Here is a 17626-nt window from a genome sequence, read left to right on the forward strand (position 1 = left end):
AGTGTTCACTTCTGTTGTTACTAATAGATTCAAGAAGTAAATTTTTTTTTACCATACAATTTTTCTTGTAAAATTGACCACCTTTATATGAACATAGTATGGAAGTTCCCTATTTATCATTAGTATGGTGAAAGGTATTTAATTCTGCATTGTATGGTTTGACACATACTGTAATCTGGCACGAATTGAACCAAGCATTCATATTTTTACCTAGTGGATTCCATCTGTTTAGTTAGTCATTTTATCATTAACTGTCTGTTTTCAATCCGGTACAGCTTTTCCTGTCTACTAGTGGGTGAAATTTCACATTTTAACACTTTGCATTCCCGTTAAAACTACCTAATTGACCTTTGATAATCCAGCAAAATATCTTAGGGACAATATTATATGATGAATTGCGATAAAACCGAAATATCACATAAAATAATTTCAGTTCACAGCATACCACCTACATGCGAGTTAATGCACTATAATAACACCAAAATGCAAGTTAAATCATGGAATTAACTTAACTGAAATCACAAAAAAATACGGTAAATTTTTAATGTTTGAAATTCAAAGGAATTTCATTTTTTCCAGACAAAAATTGTAGCAAAGTGTATTGATCAGAAAAATTAATTTTATTTTTTTTATTGTGCATCTCTTATTGAATCACTTTTAAACCACAAATGCTTGCCAATTTTTTTATTGTTCTGAATGTATCTATTTTAGACCACTTTGATTACAAATGATTTTATAATATAAATTCAGCATACAAATAAACTTTTTTATTGAATAAGTTTTACAAAATGTATTTGTAGAAACAAAAAAAAAACAGTAATCTTCTGTTTTAAAAAAAATTAAATTGAACTAAAAATAAAACCATAAAATCTTGTCTTTACTTATTTGGCTTGCTGTGGTCCTGAACTTACACTGTAGTCTGTTTTCAGCCTTTGTAGGAAATTTTAAACATTTTTTTTTCTAACCAATGATAGAGGCAGAGATAAATTAACAAAGGACTTGAAACAAATTTTAAATCATAAAGATAAAACTGGGTTGACTATCCCTTGTATCAATAATCACGTAGCGATAATTGAATAGTTTAGAAATCTAAAAGAGCTGGGTGAAAATTTATTTTTGTCTAAATTTTTATGACCTTAAATTCTACAGGAGATTTTAACTGCATGTTTACATACTAAATTCTTTCCCTCAGACATTTGGATATTTTTCCTTTATAAAATGTTCTTGCAGTATAATGTTCAGGCCATTTCATTTAAACTGTATATGAAAAACTAACATTTTCTTTTCCAAGCCAGTAGAATAATTTTAAGAACATTCTTAATTATTTTCAAGAGTGGAATTATAAGAAATTAATAATGTTTAGGCATTTATTCTTTCAGATGGGCAGCTGATTATAAGAGGTTCTTAATTTCAAATGTATCTAAAGTTTATGGTTTATATCCAAGCAATACTTAAACTTTATAAGTATAGTAGGGAAAGGAAAGATGTTTTTTGCACAGAAATTTTATATCTGATATTATGTCGTAGAAATTTATTATTATTTCTTTTTAGTTTCACGCACTGTTTAACTCCATCTTCTAACACTTTGGTAATTTTTTTCTGTCTTAAGTGGTCTGGAAAGCATTAACATAGCATAGTTTTAATCTTAAATGGAAGTATGTGGGATTGTGTTAATGAACATTGAACCAGGGTGTTGTGTAGATTTAAAAAAAATGAATAAAATGTAAAATGGTTGTGGTAGCTGCTATCTTTTTCTGTAAATGAAATAGTAATGGTATGTTTTCAACATCCTTTCAGGTTGATGGTTTTTCTTGCAATTCTTTTGGGTACTTGGCTAGTTGGCAGTAACTTTTAACATAAAGTGTTCGTGTATATTTAATAAAAAAGTGAGAACAAGGGATTTTTTTACTACATATGTGGTCTATCGTTAATGAAGTGTTTTTTTTTTCTGTGTAAAAGCTAGAAAGCATTTCTTTTAAGTACTCTTTTCAGGAGTTTCAATCACATTATATAAGTAGCAGTGACTATGATCATTAGAGCTATGGAGAGGACATACATAATACGTAATTCATCATATTGTTTGTCTTGAAATGTTATTATCTTTGAAAGAGATGTGCAATGGGAGTGCATGACTTGATGTAGGCTTTTGGACATACGCCATTGCTATGCTCATGTATGTCTGTAGAAGAAAACTACAAAAAACACAAATTAAGCAAAAAATTGCTGTTAGGATATAAACACCACACAATACTCCACAACAGGAATATGGTCAACAAACAAAGAAAAACAAAGAAAATGGACTAACAAAACGAAATGATGTCATCATTTGTGGTTTTTTTTTTTCGTTTTGTTAGTCCATTTTTCTTTGTTTTTCTTTGTTTGTTGACCATATTCATGTTGTGGAGTATTGTGTGGTGTTTATATCCTGACAACAGCAATTTTTTGCTTAATTTGTGTTTTTTGTAGTTTTCTTCTACAGACATACATGAGCATAGCAATGGCGTATGTCCAAAAGCCTACATCAAGTCTTGAAATGTTGTACTCTAATTCGATGAATGTTGACAGTGTAGTCTTGATGCAGGTAACTTATGGCCGAATTCAAAGTAATCTTTCGACGATTTACACTCACCGAAAGGCTTTTTAATGCAGAGGTTTCTTTCAGTGTTTGGTTGACTGTTGATTGAGACACAACCCATCTGAAAGTGAATATGGTCTGAAGGTCATTTAAATGCATGTTCAATTGAAAGTCGACAAAACAGTTGATGTTCATGATGCATAAATTTTCACATGAAACATTTATGCACGTGCTTGTAAACTCTATAAAACATGTTTGCTGCATGGCAGAACCGTAATTTGAATATTCATAAGGATTGCATTGTCACTGTGTTTTGTTTAGCAATGTCAGAATTTTGAAAGACTTTCAAAAAGTTATATTTATGAGGATTTTGATTTCTTCAGATCTCTGTAAAAATAAAAATAAATATTTAGGTCTGAGAAGATATATTCGAAATGTGGCAACCCAATTTGATTTATATTGGGATCAAGGTTTTTTCTAAAAGTCATTGTTAAAGTAGTGTTATATCCTTATGTACGTAATTTGTAGAAGTTTGAATAGTGCATTTTTATTATTATTTAAAAATATTTTCTTACTAGATCAAAAATAAATGCTTTCTCATTGGAAGTAAAAGTTAAAATTATTAGGTCATGTATCCATCGTCACACAATTTACATCTACCTTCAGTAATTTGTCTTTACTGACCACCGACAACTCGTCAGGATTCTATGCCCGCGGAACTGCGATGACGTCAGTTGTTCTGCAGCTTGTTGGTACCTGGGACAACTTGCTCTGCGTGTCACATGCACTGGGCGAGCGATTATTGTACTTTTCACCTAAGCTAACCCAGACTTTGGGTTAACCGTAGCACAGGGGACAGGAATAAAATATTACGGCTGTACACACACTAACGAAACAAACGAGAACGTTATTTTTGGTGGGGACACCAGACGAAGGACGGTTGAAGAGAGAAAGGGTCACCTTCCCACTTGGACTTTGAGCTGTTCAATCCGAGAAACTGTTGTTGCCAGACCTTGGCTGAAGGCAGACGGTACCAGGCTATCAGCTGGCAGCCACTCGAAAGGTGTTGACGGAGTACGAGCGGTGGAGAGGCTGCCCGGTGAATGAGAATAACTGTGCTTTCGAAGGGCGACTCTGAATTCGGCCTTTAAGCGTGTACTTGCTTAAAAGGGTTTTGCAAGTATTCCAGACCAACATGTAAATATTCTGTATCAAATATACCAATTAAAAATAATATTAGACAGGGTGTCTACTGAACCTGGAAAACCTGGAAATATCAGGGAATTTTGTAATCAGGGAATAATCAGGGAAAAATCAGGGATTTTTTTTAAAAATCAGGGAATTTTTGTTTGGTAGGTTGTAGTTGGCAATACGTTTTTTGTTTATTGATCAGCTTGCATTGGCGTGGCATCATGTGTATCCCCTCCCATTTTTATTTTTGAATGGCAAATAACGAACAGTTCCCACGTCCAAATTCTTTTATTTACCATCGGATTCGGAAGTGGCATCAAATCACGTGATACAAACTGGTTCAAGATGGTCTGTTATCCTGCTGACGTGACGTGCTGCAGCATGTGCTTCCCACGTTCAGATTATACCGACAGGTGCATTTAATTTTAAGTATCTATGGATGCCCTCAACGTAAACTGGACATTTTTGTTAGCGTTGAAAATACATATCACAGACACTTTTGGTGAAGATTCACCATCGTTGCTAGAAATTGGTAGCTGTGGGCTTCATACGGTCCATGGTGCTTTCAAAACTGGAATTTCTGCTACACAATGGGACGTTTTTAGTTTTTTGAGGCACAGTTACTATTTGTTTAAGCACATATCTGCAAGGAGGGCAGATTACATTAGAATAACTGGATCAGAACTTTTTCCCAAGAAATTTTGTGCAATCATATGGAATACTGCAGTTGCTGAGCGTGCCATGAAAACGTTACCCCACCTAAAGAAATTGGTTAGTGAAGTTTCTATTTCATCTCTCTCTTTCAGTGTAGTGAAAATGTGCTCTTGAAGATAATCTTCTAAAAGTAAAATTGACATTCTTCCGTTTTTTGGCATCAGAGCTGGAATTGTTTCTCACAATGTTCCAAAGTGAAGCACCCTGGCACCTTTTCTCTATGATTCACTGGTTTTATTAGCTTTGGCAGGAAAATTTTGAAACCAGAAGTACTGAAGAGCTTTAGGGAGAAACGCAATGTATCTCCATTGGATGTAGATAACCAGGAAAATCTATTGACTGCTAACAATATCAAGTTGGGTTATGCAGTACGCCATGCCATCAAGAAAGAGAAAGTACCAGAAAAGTCTGTCCTGTTACAGAAAAATGATAGGACTTGTCTAAAGGTTATGGTAAAAAAACTTCAAGACAAAAGTCCCCAATGGAATTTCCTGCTTATGTCCGTCTGTGGCTTTAAATTCGGGTGTGAGGAAACAGCGTGTGAAGTACAGTTTAGAATGTTGTCTTCAAAACAGGTGGCTATCAGGACAAGAAGCTGATAACATTGAGTGATCATATCAGTTGGTATGTTCCTTGCAAGATTCTGCAGCACTGTTCTCGTCTTTTTCTCGAGAAGACGGGCGCCTTGATCACTTGTGGATGCTCATTCTTAAGGCATATACAGTATCTTCCAAAACAGGCCTTCTAAAGTTTGTGAGGATGGTGTTGGTACTTTCCCATGGAAATGCATCATTGGAAAGAGGATTTTCAGTGAATTCTAATCAGCTGACTGAAAACTTGCAGGAAGAAATACTGATCGCACAAAGACAGATGTATGACTTTGTTCAACGTTCTGGAGGTTTAGAGCAGTATGTAAGAAATGCTAGTTGTAGGCGTAAGGAAGCCCTGCAAACAAAACAAAAAGAAAAGGAAGATACAGACAAGAAGAAGGCAGAAAAAAAAAGAGTTGAAGAAGGCTCGAATGTTGGATTTGGCTCGTTCTGAAGTAAGTGCAATAGACGCAAAAGTTGAGTCACTGCGAAATTGATGGGAGCTTCCTTTTACTAATTTTTTTTTTGCAAAAGGAAGTGTGTGAAATATTTGTAGCAGCATCTTTTATTTGCCATCAATTGAGTCACTTTGGCCATGTTTGGAAGAAGGTAATTTTTTTACTAATTTAAGTAAGTTGAAATACTTTGAAACCCGTCAATGTAATATGCAATTTTTTTCAGTTTCTTGGAATGTCGTAATTGTGTTAAAGAAAACCTGGAAAAATTCAGTTTTAGACCTGGAAAACCTGGAAAAATCAGGGAATTTAATTTACTAGATCTGGTAGACACCCTGATTAGAAGACTTTGTAGTTTATGATGAGAGCATCATGTTTGTTAATCAGCTTGGTTAGTTACATGTGCATTTCTACGATGTGCAATACATTTTTTTTCTTAAGATCTGCTGAAAGTAAGTGCAATTTGGAAGAGAGTTCCATTTGTGCTCTCATTAAATGTTCACTTCAAGGCGTATTTTCTGTGACGGTAGTTTTCCACAGTTTGTTTATATAAGTATGTATGTATGTATATTTATGCATATGTATGTGATAATGTTTATGTATGCACATATGTACCTATGCATGTATGTGTAGGTGTATATGCATTTGTATACCCATATGCATCTATATATATATGTAAATATGCACATGTGTGCTCTGCAATCTGTAATCTAGTACCAATCATACGGCACTAGTTTGAATTTTTTTTTTTTTTTTTTTTTTGCAAATTTGGACGTTTTTGCCTTTGAAATCAGGGACGCTTTTAAACAATAATGCTTATGTTTATTTTATTTTTATTGACATAGAGCAGCTTTTTAGAACTTATTTTCAATGGCATTGTACGTACATTATGTTACTGTATCTTTTGTATTCCGGTCAAAACCACATTGATGTCCAATCTGGCAAAATCGCCACTCCGGATACTACGGCTGCGGTCCCGAAAGTGCCATAACGAAGGGGCCTTTAAGTGCACACAGTGTGTCCACGAAGTTCGGTCGCGTTTGCGTTCTACTCAAAGGTACTTTGGTCACCAACTTGTTTCTGTTCTCTCAACGGTACACTGGTTCTGTTTCAGCAGAAGACCGCCGTGACAGTAGACTCGGCGGGAGAGACCTTCCAAGTGAACATGCCGGGAGGGTTCGAGGTGTTGGGTGAGAACCCGGCGGGCAGCAAATCCGCTCAGGAACCAGCGGTAGACGATGATGGCATCGTTCCTCTCACGGATCAGCACAGGGTGGAAATGGTGGGCAGCACTGCCATTGTGTACTTTTTTTTTTATATGGTATTTTAAGAGTGGCTTCCATTTGCATGATGCACTTGGAAACAGCATACCACCGATGATAGAATGGTTGATTTGCATGTCATCTTACCACTGTAAGTATTTCTGGGTGATGTAAATTTGTCGACAAAATTGATAACTATTTAAAATTTAAAACATTTTAATATATATATATATTTTTTTTATCAATTTTGCTCAGTAGCCTTTTACTTATGCAGAAGTCATGTATGTTCAGATAAATTCACTTTTTTCCTTGATTAATTTTTGATGATTTTATTTAACATAAATATTTCAGTTATGAATATTTATTATGTGCTAAATAAAATTTTAGAAGAAATGTGTGATTGTCTTTTTTGCTTTTGTAGGAGTTTCATGGTGAACAAGAGCTAGAAGATAGTTTTGGTGAGTCTTTAATTTTTAGTTCTTATTATACAACATTTAAAAATAATTACATAAAAATTATATTGGTTACCTGGGACCTAATTTGGAATGTGAAACATGTAGTTCCTCCCTTTGTATTTGCAGAGTTGAGAATGTAAATATTTGGTCATAAAAGTACATACTAATCCTGTTTGATTGTAGGTGTTTTAGTTCAATATTATTACATATTTTGAATGCAGTTGTTTGTAATGTTGTTATTCTACTGGTTGCAACTTGTTGCATGAAATAAGTACACTATAAAGTCCCAACACATAGTTTACACTTAGCATTATATATGTCATGTTTGTTGTTGCAATAACAATCCTGTGGAAAACTAATACCTAATTACAACTCCAGTGAACACAGAAGTTCAGTATTATGAGTTTTGCTTTTGTATGTTGCTTTGATAAATAGTGGTGTTTTAATCTTGTAAAAATGTTATGCAAATTATGTACTCTTTCTTTGTCAAATGTTGGTAGTTATTCTTATTCATAACACGTTCTGTTATTTCTTTGTGTCTTACCAAATGACTGTTTACTACTTAATACATAGTTTAATAGTGTCCCTGTTTGTGAAACATTGGATATGTGATGTAAGTCTTGTGATATACTTGCATTTTATTTTTTATTTTAATTTTAAATAGGTAAACGATAATGTTCTTCAAAGTTAAAAATATTTTTTTATGATATTGATCAAATGTAATATTTAAATACATACTGATCCTTAAAAGTTATTCCTGCAATAGATCCACTGACTTAAATTATTCTTGTCATGTTTATTAGTGACTTCCTGTGCTGTTAAACCTGTGAGTGCTGTTAAGACAGTAAAGAGTTTACCTACTACTGCTTACACATTCTTTTATGAGAAAAAGTCTACAAATTATGCATTTCAGAACTTTTTTTTTATTACCTTCTTTTAAGTAAGTATACCTTCTGCAAAAAAAAAAAAAATTACAGTATCCCAAACACCGTATTTACCTGAAAATAATGTGACTGTTTATAATGCGACCCCAAATTTTTTGATTATGAGTTTATGAAAAAAGACTTAATGAGATGGAAATTGCAATTCAAGTACATAGCGCTGGAAAATTATTTAAATTTTGTATTAAATTTATTCCATATTTATTAGACCCTTTCTGGTGCCACTTTCGTCAGTAGAGTGATTTGCATGGTCTCATTGTTAAAACAGCAAGCTGCAATTAGAAAATAAAAAAAAGAAATTCTTTTTAATAACTGTGTTCAGAAGTGTTTTTTTCAGAAAGCGAAGTATGTGGTGATGGGCGGTGGTCTGATCTGTCTCCTGGGAGGGTGGAAGAGGAGGGGGAAGCGATGCCTTCCCAGGAGCCACAGTGGTCCTAGCGACCAACTCCATGTGCCCCCCTCCCCTTCACCCTGCATCACTCATCTGTCACGCCCGTGCAGGGGTCCACAAAGGCCCAGACTGAAGTGGCATTAAGTGATGCAGTTCACAGGCAGAGCGTGTGTGTGTGTGGTTTTTTGAACTCAAGTGGAGGTTCGGGAGGTGTTAATTAACAGCTGTCTAAAGCGCCATACACATTTTAGAAGCAGAGCCGGTAATTTTTCAACTGAGCCGTTCCCAGTGGCAAGAAACAAGTTTGCGATTATAATGCAACCCCCAATTTTAGTTTCCATAGTTTTGGTTAAAAAAAAATCATTACCATTATATTTAGGTAAATATGGTAATACAGGTAGTAAACCACGTATTTATTCAAAATAATAGTCATTATGATTGATACAGTGGAATCCTGTTAAAAATGTCTTATAAATTTTTCCTACCCTTTTTGTTTCAAAATAATTTTACTGTGTTATAAAAATTTCCTCTTGCAACAAGTGGAATGTTTTGGGGCCCTTCAGAAATGACGTTCATAACAGGCTTCCATTGCCGACTTGTGTTTTCAGCTGGTTTAACTCTGGAAAATTGTATTTCAGATGCGGAGCAAGGGGAGTTTGACAACAGTTCACAGTCGGAAGAAGGTCGCGATTTCGCTGTCCTGCAGCCCTTGCCCCCGACGTTTGAATACATCGCTGCACTTTCTGCCCCTGAAGAAATAGGTAACTGCGATTTGTTTGCAGCGGAGTGGTGCACTGGGCCCCCTACCTCGGCTTCCGCACGAGTTCACGTCGCAGGCATCTCTTCAGGACTGGGAGTGTGTTCTGTGACCGTTCGTTGGCTTCACAGTCAAGCTGCAGAAAATAGAGGTGTAGCACATTGTGCTGAGTGTTCACCTTGGAGTGGAAAGTGAAGCAATTTTTTTTATTTGACACAGATGCCATGATTAAATGGATTTAAAAAAAAAACATGCTTTTAAATTAATTGGTGTGTTGGATGATGCACGTGAGATGAAACTGGCGAATGGCGAGAAGTCCCGTTTGTACTTGAAAAGCATATCTTGCTTACCCTGATGGCCTGAAGGGCAGTGTTGATTGAGTGAAGAGGCAGGAAAAAAATTGACAAGACCGCAAGATGATTAACCTTGCCACAAAAGTGTTGACCAACTGTTCTCAAGAGGATTCTTGCACAAATTTCTGTCTCAGGGGTCGAACTCATCGATAAACCTGTGATAAGCCCCCGGAGTGATTTTTGTTGGTTGTGTTGTGGAAAAAAAATCTTTAAAGAAACTGTGTACTAGAAGTGAATTGTTTCGGAAGTTTGTAATACCAAAACATTGTGCAGTGTGCAGTTCTCTGGACTGTATGAATATTTTAAGCAAGTATGCTGTGGTTTTCTTTTTTTTTTTGTGATTGGGAACATTTGTGAATTTGTGTAGTTTTGTGTGCCGATAATTCGAAACTTAATCAATACAAGCATACAGCATGCATGGCATATATATGGTGGTGTTACTTATCATCTGTTGATTTTTACTGATTGTGTGATAGAGAATATGAGTAAAACTAGAAAACTCGCTAAAAGGACGTATCTGTGTGAGGCCACATGTATATTCTGTGCCTAAATAAATATCATAATGTGAGGAGAGTGAAGACTGAATATAATTGTGCAGATTTCACAACATTTGAATTCCCCAGGATATGTCTAACATTAGGATGATAACATCGATAATGTGTCGAAACATGTTCTCGACAAATCTTCAAAAATTGTGTTGTCTCATTGGTTGCCTCACAAGGGAACCTAAAAGAATTTCACGCAATTTACTTCTGATTTACAATAACTAAGATGTGGTTCTTATTCTTCTAAAGAAAAAGTTTTAAGAAGGTGAGCAAATCATCTACTGTTTGCATGCCAAGTATTCTCCGTGAAACATCTTTCAAATGTTGCTAGCTGAGCAAGATCAGTTGACGCAGACCAAACAGAAACAAACAAGGTAGGACTTGCAATTTTAGACTGCCTAGAGAATCGTTTCGCGTAGCTACAGGACGTTCCGCGAAGACAGATGTAACTCGAACCTTGCATTGAAAGTGTTCGTGTATTTTGGTGTGTGCACCGAGTGATAAGTGCTGGTATTAATGATTGATCTCCCAGTGACCGAACACTATGACCAGTTTGGCATGAACTTGCTATGAAAAATATAAATGTTCAGTGTCTGTGGCGTTTATAAGAATCCCTAGATATACGTCAATTTGTGAAGCTTTCAGTATTTAGTTCCGTGGATTGTGTGACACCTCTAAGGCATGGACGAGCATCAGAGTTCGGTGTTGATTGTGAATGTTCTCTGCATTGAGAGGGAGTGGAATGTTTCGTGACACAGCATTGCTTCAGTTATTTTGAGAAATTTCATCCACAATCTATTCTCTTCAGGCTCGAAGTTCAGAATTAATTTCGTAGTGCTCATCAATTTTTTATACGATTTGAAGAGTGCAGTAATACTCTGTTTAGAAGTTTCTCAAAAAACTTACGCCGTTGGTCTCGTCCACCACAAAAAAACTTATTTTAAAGGGTTAATTCCTGTCACAAATCTAGGTCAAAATTCTTTTAACTGACTACAATAAAAAAAAATGGGTGTGTGTACTTATGTACGTGCGTTAGAAGTTATACGTACTTGGCGTAGTAAAAAATAATTTGCATGCAAATAATTAATAGAAATAATAAAAGGACTAGAGTGATATTATAAATATTGTTGGTAAAGTATAGATTCACTCATATTAAAAAAAAATTAATAAATGCTTAGTATTTGATATTCACATAAACATGTGTATAAAATTAATATTACATTTAGTAAAATAATAAAGATAAATTTTTAAATAATAATGTAATTATAAATATGGGAACATAACCTCACTTACATAAATACAATAATTGAAAAATTTATAAATGCAATTTCTAGCAATAACATTTACAAAAAAAAATTTTTTTTTAATTATATGGACCAGTATTCAATATCAATCACTAAAGTATAAGATAAAATTTTGTTGCATGGTGCGCACGCACCGTAATAATTAACTCATCATTTTTTCATGGTGCGCCTTTAGAAGTACATAACCTTTAAATATATATATATTATCTGAGAACTTCTTTAGAGGGTTTTACTGTGCAGTGGAATTTCATCACGACGTACCTCAAACAATTATTCATTTGGGTAATGTATATGTATTAAAAGTTGCTTCATATCGTGTGATGTGTTGCAAAGATTTTGAAAGTGTATTCCCGAGGGTGCAGTACTCTGCGATGGGGCTCCGCCGTGTCTGGAGAGACTGCCCGCCGGCTGAATTGGGGGCCCGGCTCGGCTGTTCCAGACCTGACCCCGGGGAGGCCCGCGCGGGAGAGGTCCCCCCCATCGTCACGGCCGGCCAGGGGCTCGGGCACGGCGCGACGCTCGCGCGGGACGTTCAAGTCGCACAGGAAGCGATCGTCGTCCGGCGAGGAGTCGCCCGCCCCGTTCACCAAAGTGTCCCGTAGGAAATAGTGTACGTTAGTCTCACAGGCGGTGTATGCATGTTTGGGGGAGGAATAAAAAAAAATTGCACACACACTTGTGTTATTAGTATATATATCATTACATTTTGTGTGTGTGTGTGTGTGTGTGTTCGTGTTGTGTTGTTTTGTTTTGTGTCTCGTTCAGTTTTATGTGTTGCGCATGAGGCAGGCATCTTCAGTACTCTTTTCTGTACATAAATGTCATTTTATTATTTATTAGTATTTGTTGTGTGTCTTTCTTAATTTGGTTTATTATTATTATTATTATTATTATTATTATTATTATTATTACTCTATTGTGAATGCATGTACTGTGTCTGTTTGCGTGTCTGGTTGTGGTCTGAACTAAATATTTAGAAATAAGAATTTCAACCGAAAGTGAGCTAGATAGGCTGTTGTACCTTATTGAAAATTGTACTAGTAATGACATGTAATGAAAACTTGAAAACTTTTTTATCTTTTTTTAACTTTTGTAAATGAACACTAGTACTTACTTAAATTAATTTCTTCCCGCCACTCATTATGACCCTTGTGTAGCCACATTTCATGCATAAATTCCATACCATTGCATTTCGTAACCAGACTAAACCCATCAGAAGAAATTCATTACCTTGGCACTGGTTGGTTGACATGCGTTTGTGTCTGAAATTGTGGACAAATGGCAAGCAATTTTATTTGCAGCTTGGAGCCCCCCATATCGTGTTGTTATCTGGGGTGAATATTCCAGAGAGTAGGTTATCAGGTACATTATTTCAGCATCATTAATAATTTTCATAGAACACAATATTTGCGATAGCATTCATTAATCCACTCCTAATGTCGCAATATCTTGTTCTTACGAAGAGACTTTGAGTTTGGCTTGCCGGCGCCCGATAGGCAGAACGTGGCACCACCGGGAAAATGGAACCTTCCCTCTCTGCGACAATAAACATGTGTACACTAGGAATTAATGTTTTCTTAAAAGAATGGCATGTTGTAAGAACAACGACTTTTTAACAAATAATTCCAGCAAAACTTAAGATCCTGAGTACGTGAAATTGATTGTCGAAATATAGTGAAAAAATTTTAATGCCGTCCTCGGTACGTGTGGTAAGATGTTTGAATTATTTTTTAAGTGGAAGACCCAACTTCATACATGATGCATGTTGTTGACCAATACCAAGTTGAAAGGCGGGTACAGTAGAACCCTGTTATAATGTTTTTCAAGGGAGCACAAGAAAAAAACATTATAAGCAGGAAAACGTTATAAGCAGGAAATCTCAATTTAGCACTTAACAATGTTCGAGCTTTGTACCAATGGACTCACCAAGCTATGTAAACAACTTTAATGTTAAAACCAAAGATAGTATACTTGATACATGAATTTTTTGAAACAAGCCAACAATTTTTTCAACTTCGTCTTGTTCCCTGGTTAAATTTTGTTTGTTTTTAAAGATACACTGCCACATTTTTTTGTAAAATTGTCTCACGATTCATGATGACAACATTAAGAGTGAGAACGTTTACTCCTTTGCCACCTGAAAATGTTTAATTTTGGGATTCTTACGTATTGAATGAAAAAAAAAAAAATTAATTGTAAGCAATAGAAAACACTTTTAGTTATGCCCTCGCTCAATGGTTGGCAACTTAAATATCGTAGGACTATGTATGTGCATCTGTAATGGCAAGGAAGAGAAGAGTTGACTAAGGGTGCCAACTTATACGTAACTACGAACATTGTGTACCTTCAGTATATTGCATAAAATTGTATTTTAACAAACTTCATGTATTGTATGGCAGTGATTGTAAACATAAACATACATAAAGGAAAATTTTTATCGTAAGTGTTGGAATAATTTGGTTTTAAAACATTTTTCCCCCATTTATTGAATGTTAGAAAGCAAACATTATAAGCAGGAAATTACACTATTTATGAACGTTATATGCTGGAAATAAATACATTGTCCTTATGGGGAAAATATTGGGACTTTATAAATATGACATTATAAGCAGGAAAACATTATCTGCAGGAACATTATAACAGGGTTCTACTGTATTCCGAAATGGGCTCCACTCTGTGCGTCCAGCCATGTTTTGTGTGGAGTCATCAATCTGTTCGGTGAATCGCTGCAGGTTTGGACGGCGTCGGGGCGTCCCGGCAGGGTGCGCGGAGGGGGAAGCCCGAGCGGAAGAGACGGGCGGACTCGCCCCAGCCGGCGGGAGGTCCCGAGACGGAGCTCCGGCCGTGGGCAGCGCCCAGATACGGCAGGACGCGATCATCGGTCGTCCAGCCTCGCCACCCTCCCTCCGCCAAGTCCCGCCGCAAGTAGCGTGTGCTCCTTCCGTTCGTCGGCGCGGGAAGACACGGACCATTTCGGAAAGAAATAAAAGAAAAATTTCCCGTGTGTGTGTTTTTAGTGACTTGTAAGTGTTAGACCTGAAAACCTGAAGGTGTTTTAAGAAATAAAGTTTTCTATAGTGAGTTTATTTTAATCAAAAGTAGTGCAGCAGATCTCAACGGTTAATTTGAATTCAAACATGGACAATGAATATTTTGTTCAGCATTTTATGGTGTTCTGCGTGTCCAGTCATAATTTATTGTTATAGCTGAGGTTTAGAGTTTAATGTAAAGTACAGCTAACAGAACTTTCATGAATGTTTAATGTGCTGCAACATTATTATTATATTATCATCATCTAATAAATTAAAAACAGTTGGCAAATATTTTTTTTATTTTTTAAGATTATACTTTTTTTATGGTCATAGTTTACATTAAACATAAAGCTCAGAGATATATATGTATATATAGTTTTTCCATTTGGAGTTAACTGAAATGTGCATTGAGTACTTGTGTGAATGTACATTTTAAATATAGTGTCTTTGGCAACAGTGATAATATCTCCTTGGAAAAAAAAAGGAATGAAAATAACTTTTAATTTTGATTTTAAATGGAGGTTGTTGGGTTAATAATGTCTTGGACTATATTTATGGTAACAGTATCAGAAGCTTCAGAGGATGTATATTTTGATACATGTTAATTATCAAGATATTATTGATGAACCTGTCATTTTTTTTATCTTTTTTATACTTTACTGCCTAGTACACTGTTTTATTAGAGCAAAAATGTATTTTTCCTTAATTTACACACAGCAATTTGCAAATATGTGGGAATACTTTTTTTTGTACTTGGAAAATTTTTCTTTTTCAGCACTGAAGGCAGAAGTTTTGTTTTGTTGCACAAATCTAACAGTTATTCACTGTATGCCTGTTGTATTGTGGAGTATAACTGTATAAATGATCGTATGTTTTCATAAAGTATACGTGGCAGCTTTATATATATACTATTTTTGTGTTATTATTAATTACTATTCAGCTTAAAATATTATTTCATACAAAATTAGATTGATTTATATATCTTAAAAATTTAATTTTATGCTCAAACTTGCGTGTTATGTTTGGAACTCTTTTAATACATTATTTATGTATTTATTTAGTTGAAATTTTGGCATCATGGATTTTTTATAAAATATTTTCTACACTTTAATTTTAAAATTTTTGTGTTAGCCTAGGTGTAAAGCTGTCTGTAATCCAGGTTGTGTTCTGTTTATTCGAGAATTAGCTTCTACGAATTTGGTTTTAATGTCTTGCATTATGTAGTTTGCTGTTTTAGTTAATAATTGATTTTTCAAATTTGTAAATGAACCTGAAATGAAAACATTCCACTGTTCATTGTTGAATAATTTCTGCTGTCAACAAAATAATAGGTAAATTTAGTGGTTCAATTAAAAAAAATTAGGAAGTGTGCATTATATTATTTTGGATTAAATTCCATGTAAAAATTTAATAACTCTTTTAAGTACATACTGTGTGAGTTGTGGAAACGTTTTAATTCATGTAATTTGGTTAAAAAAAATTTTGAAAGGCAAGTTTCTGATGTATGTGATGTTGAAAGTAATCTACATACTGTATGTGTAGTTGAAATTAGATGTATTGTTTGTCTTTACAAGCCATACTACTTGTTTGTCTGTCTGTTTATTTGAAGATGTGTAGTATTTGTACAGTTAAAGGGTTGTATTCATGGGACTAGCTAAACTATCCTTGTGTTCATCTTGAAATTTGAAACCATAAATTATATTTAAAAGAAAAGAAAAACTGTTTACCACTGTAAGTATTTTATGTAAGTTACAGAAAAATTGTGTGTAGTGATGTATTTTGTAAAAGCTTCAATATATAAAGTATTTTAGAATTTACCTGAATTAAATAATTGTACATCTTACCTTTGCCTTTTTTTTCCGAGATACTTACAAGTGTTAAATAAATTGCAGCTTCTATTTAGTCAGCTAACATATCAGTTTGATAAGAGGAGCAGGGATTAGCTGTTTGAACAAATATACGTGAATTTCATAAGGTTGATGGAACAGTAGTTAATCTTCAAAAAATCACATTCGTACAACATACAGCATAATGTCACTTTGGCAGTCAAATATGGAAATCCATTGGGGCAGGTACAAAATTCAAAAAACGGAGGCTGTAACTGGAGCAATTAGGCATCTCAAATTAAAAGAATTGCATCAAATTATACAGGAAGTGTGTGATAACTATTCATGAAGCTGCAACTCTGATATAAGGTACGAGAAATTTTGTGCATTTATGCAATGGTGCCATACGTATTCCCAAAAAAGACACTCAGTTAAAAACTTGAACTTCTGCTACATAAAAATCATGCCACATGTTTTCAGAGCCAGGCAGGCATTTTTCTGGATGACGACAAGCATGGGCGTAGATCCTGGGGGAGGGGGGGGGGAGGGAGGGGCCAGGGGTTCCACCCCCCCCTCCCCTCTGGAATTAAGAAGCCCCTTACCATTGGGGCCTGCTTGCTCTTGCAAAAGCATGGATGTAATCAAGTTTGATGTTGTAACTATGTTTTATGCAAAATTTTCTACATATTTTAAAGTTTTCTACTTATTGCTTGCATATGGGCCAAAATATGGGCAGTATACAACTTACAAACACAGTATTCAGAGATGTCTTGTGTCGGTCAACCCGCCTGCCCCCCCTCCCCCCCTTGTGAATCCGGCAGATTCATGCCCCCAGTTAATGTTGATGCATACTCCGAGACTTTGAGATACTATCTTGGACAGGCAATTTGAACAAACACAAGGGTGTGCTGGCAAGCGGAGTCCACTAATTCTTTTACCTAAGAAACATCTGGGAAGGCAAACTTCCATTATGATGTTGATGCGATCAAAACTGTAGGAAAAAAAAATTTCTAAACATGCTGTGTAACCTTTTCTGGCTGGGATTCAAAAGCTTGTACCCAGACTTAACAAATGCTCAAAATCAGTTGCAACTATGAAAAATTAGCATGTACTAGTAAGTAATTGTTGGCGTTGTACCTCCTATGATAATAGGATAATATGATAATACCAGTCAGTACCCACTGGCAGAGCACACCCTCGCATCATGTCCGCACTAGTCAAGTTAATGATTGTGT

The 17626-nt window shown here is 35.3% G+C and overlaps 1 protein-coding gene across 6 annotated transcripts in view; it reads left to right on the forward strand.

The window, feature by feature from the left end:
• Window positions 1-16408, forward strand: part of LOC134539153 (nucleoprotein TPR-like) — an 81452-nt gene extending 65044 nt beyond the window's left edge. For all 6 annotated transcript variants that reach the window (XM_063380910.1, XM_063380911.1, XM_063380914.1 and 3 more), the window contains 5 exons: window positions 6643-6807; window positions 7209-7245; window positions 9213-9335; window positions 11973-12143; window positions 14266-16408. In XM_063380910.1, coding sequence (XP_063236980.1) covers window positions 6643-6807; window positions 7209-7245; window positions 9213-9335; window positions 11973-12142 — 495 coding nt within the window. In that variant the 3' untranslated portion in view covers window position 12143; window positions 14266-16408. The remainder of the gene's footprint in view (window positions 1-6642; window positions 6808-7208; window positions 7246-9212; window positions 9336-11972; window positions 12144-14265) is intronic.
• Window positions 16409-17626: the final 1218 nt, after the last annotated feature.

This window comes from Bacillus rossius, chromosome 14, assembly GCF_032445375.1.
Source record: "Bacillus rossius redtenbacheri isolate Brsri chromosome 14, Brsri_v3, whole genome shotgun sequence".
Classification (NCBI taxonomy): Eukaryota; Metazoa; Arthropoda; class Insecta; order Phasmatodea; family Bacillidae; genus Bacillus; species Bacillus rossius.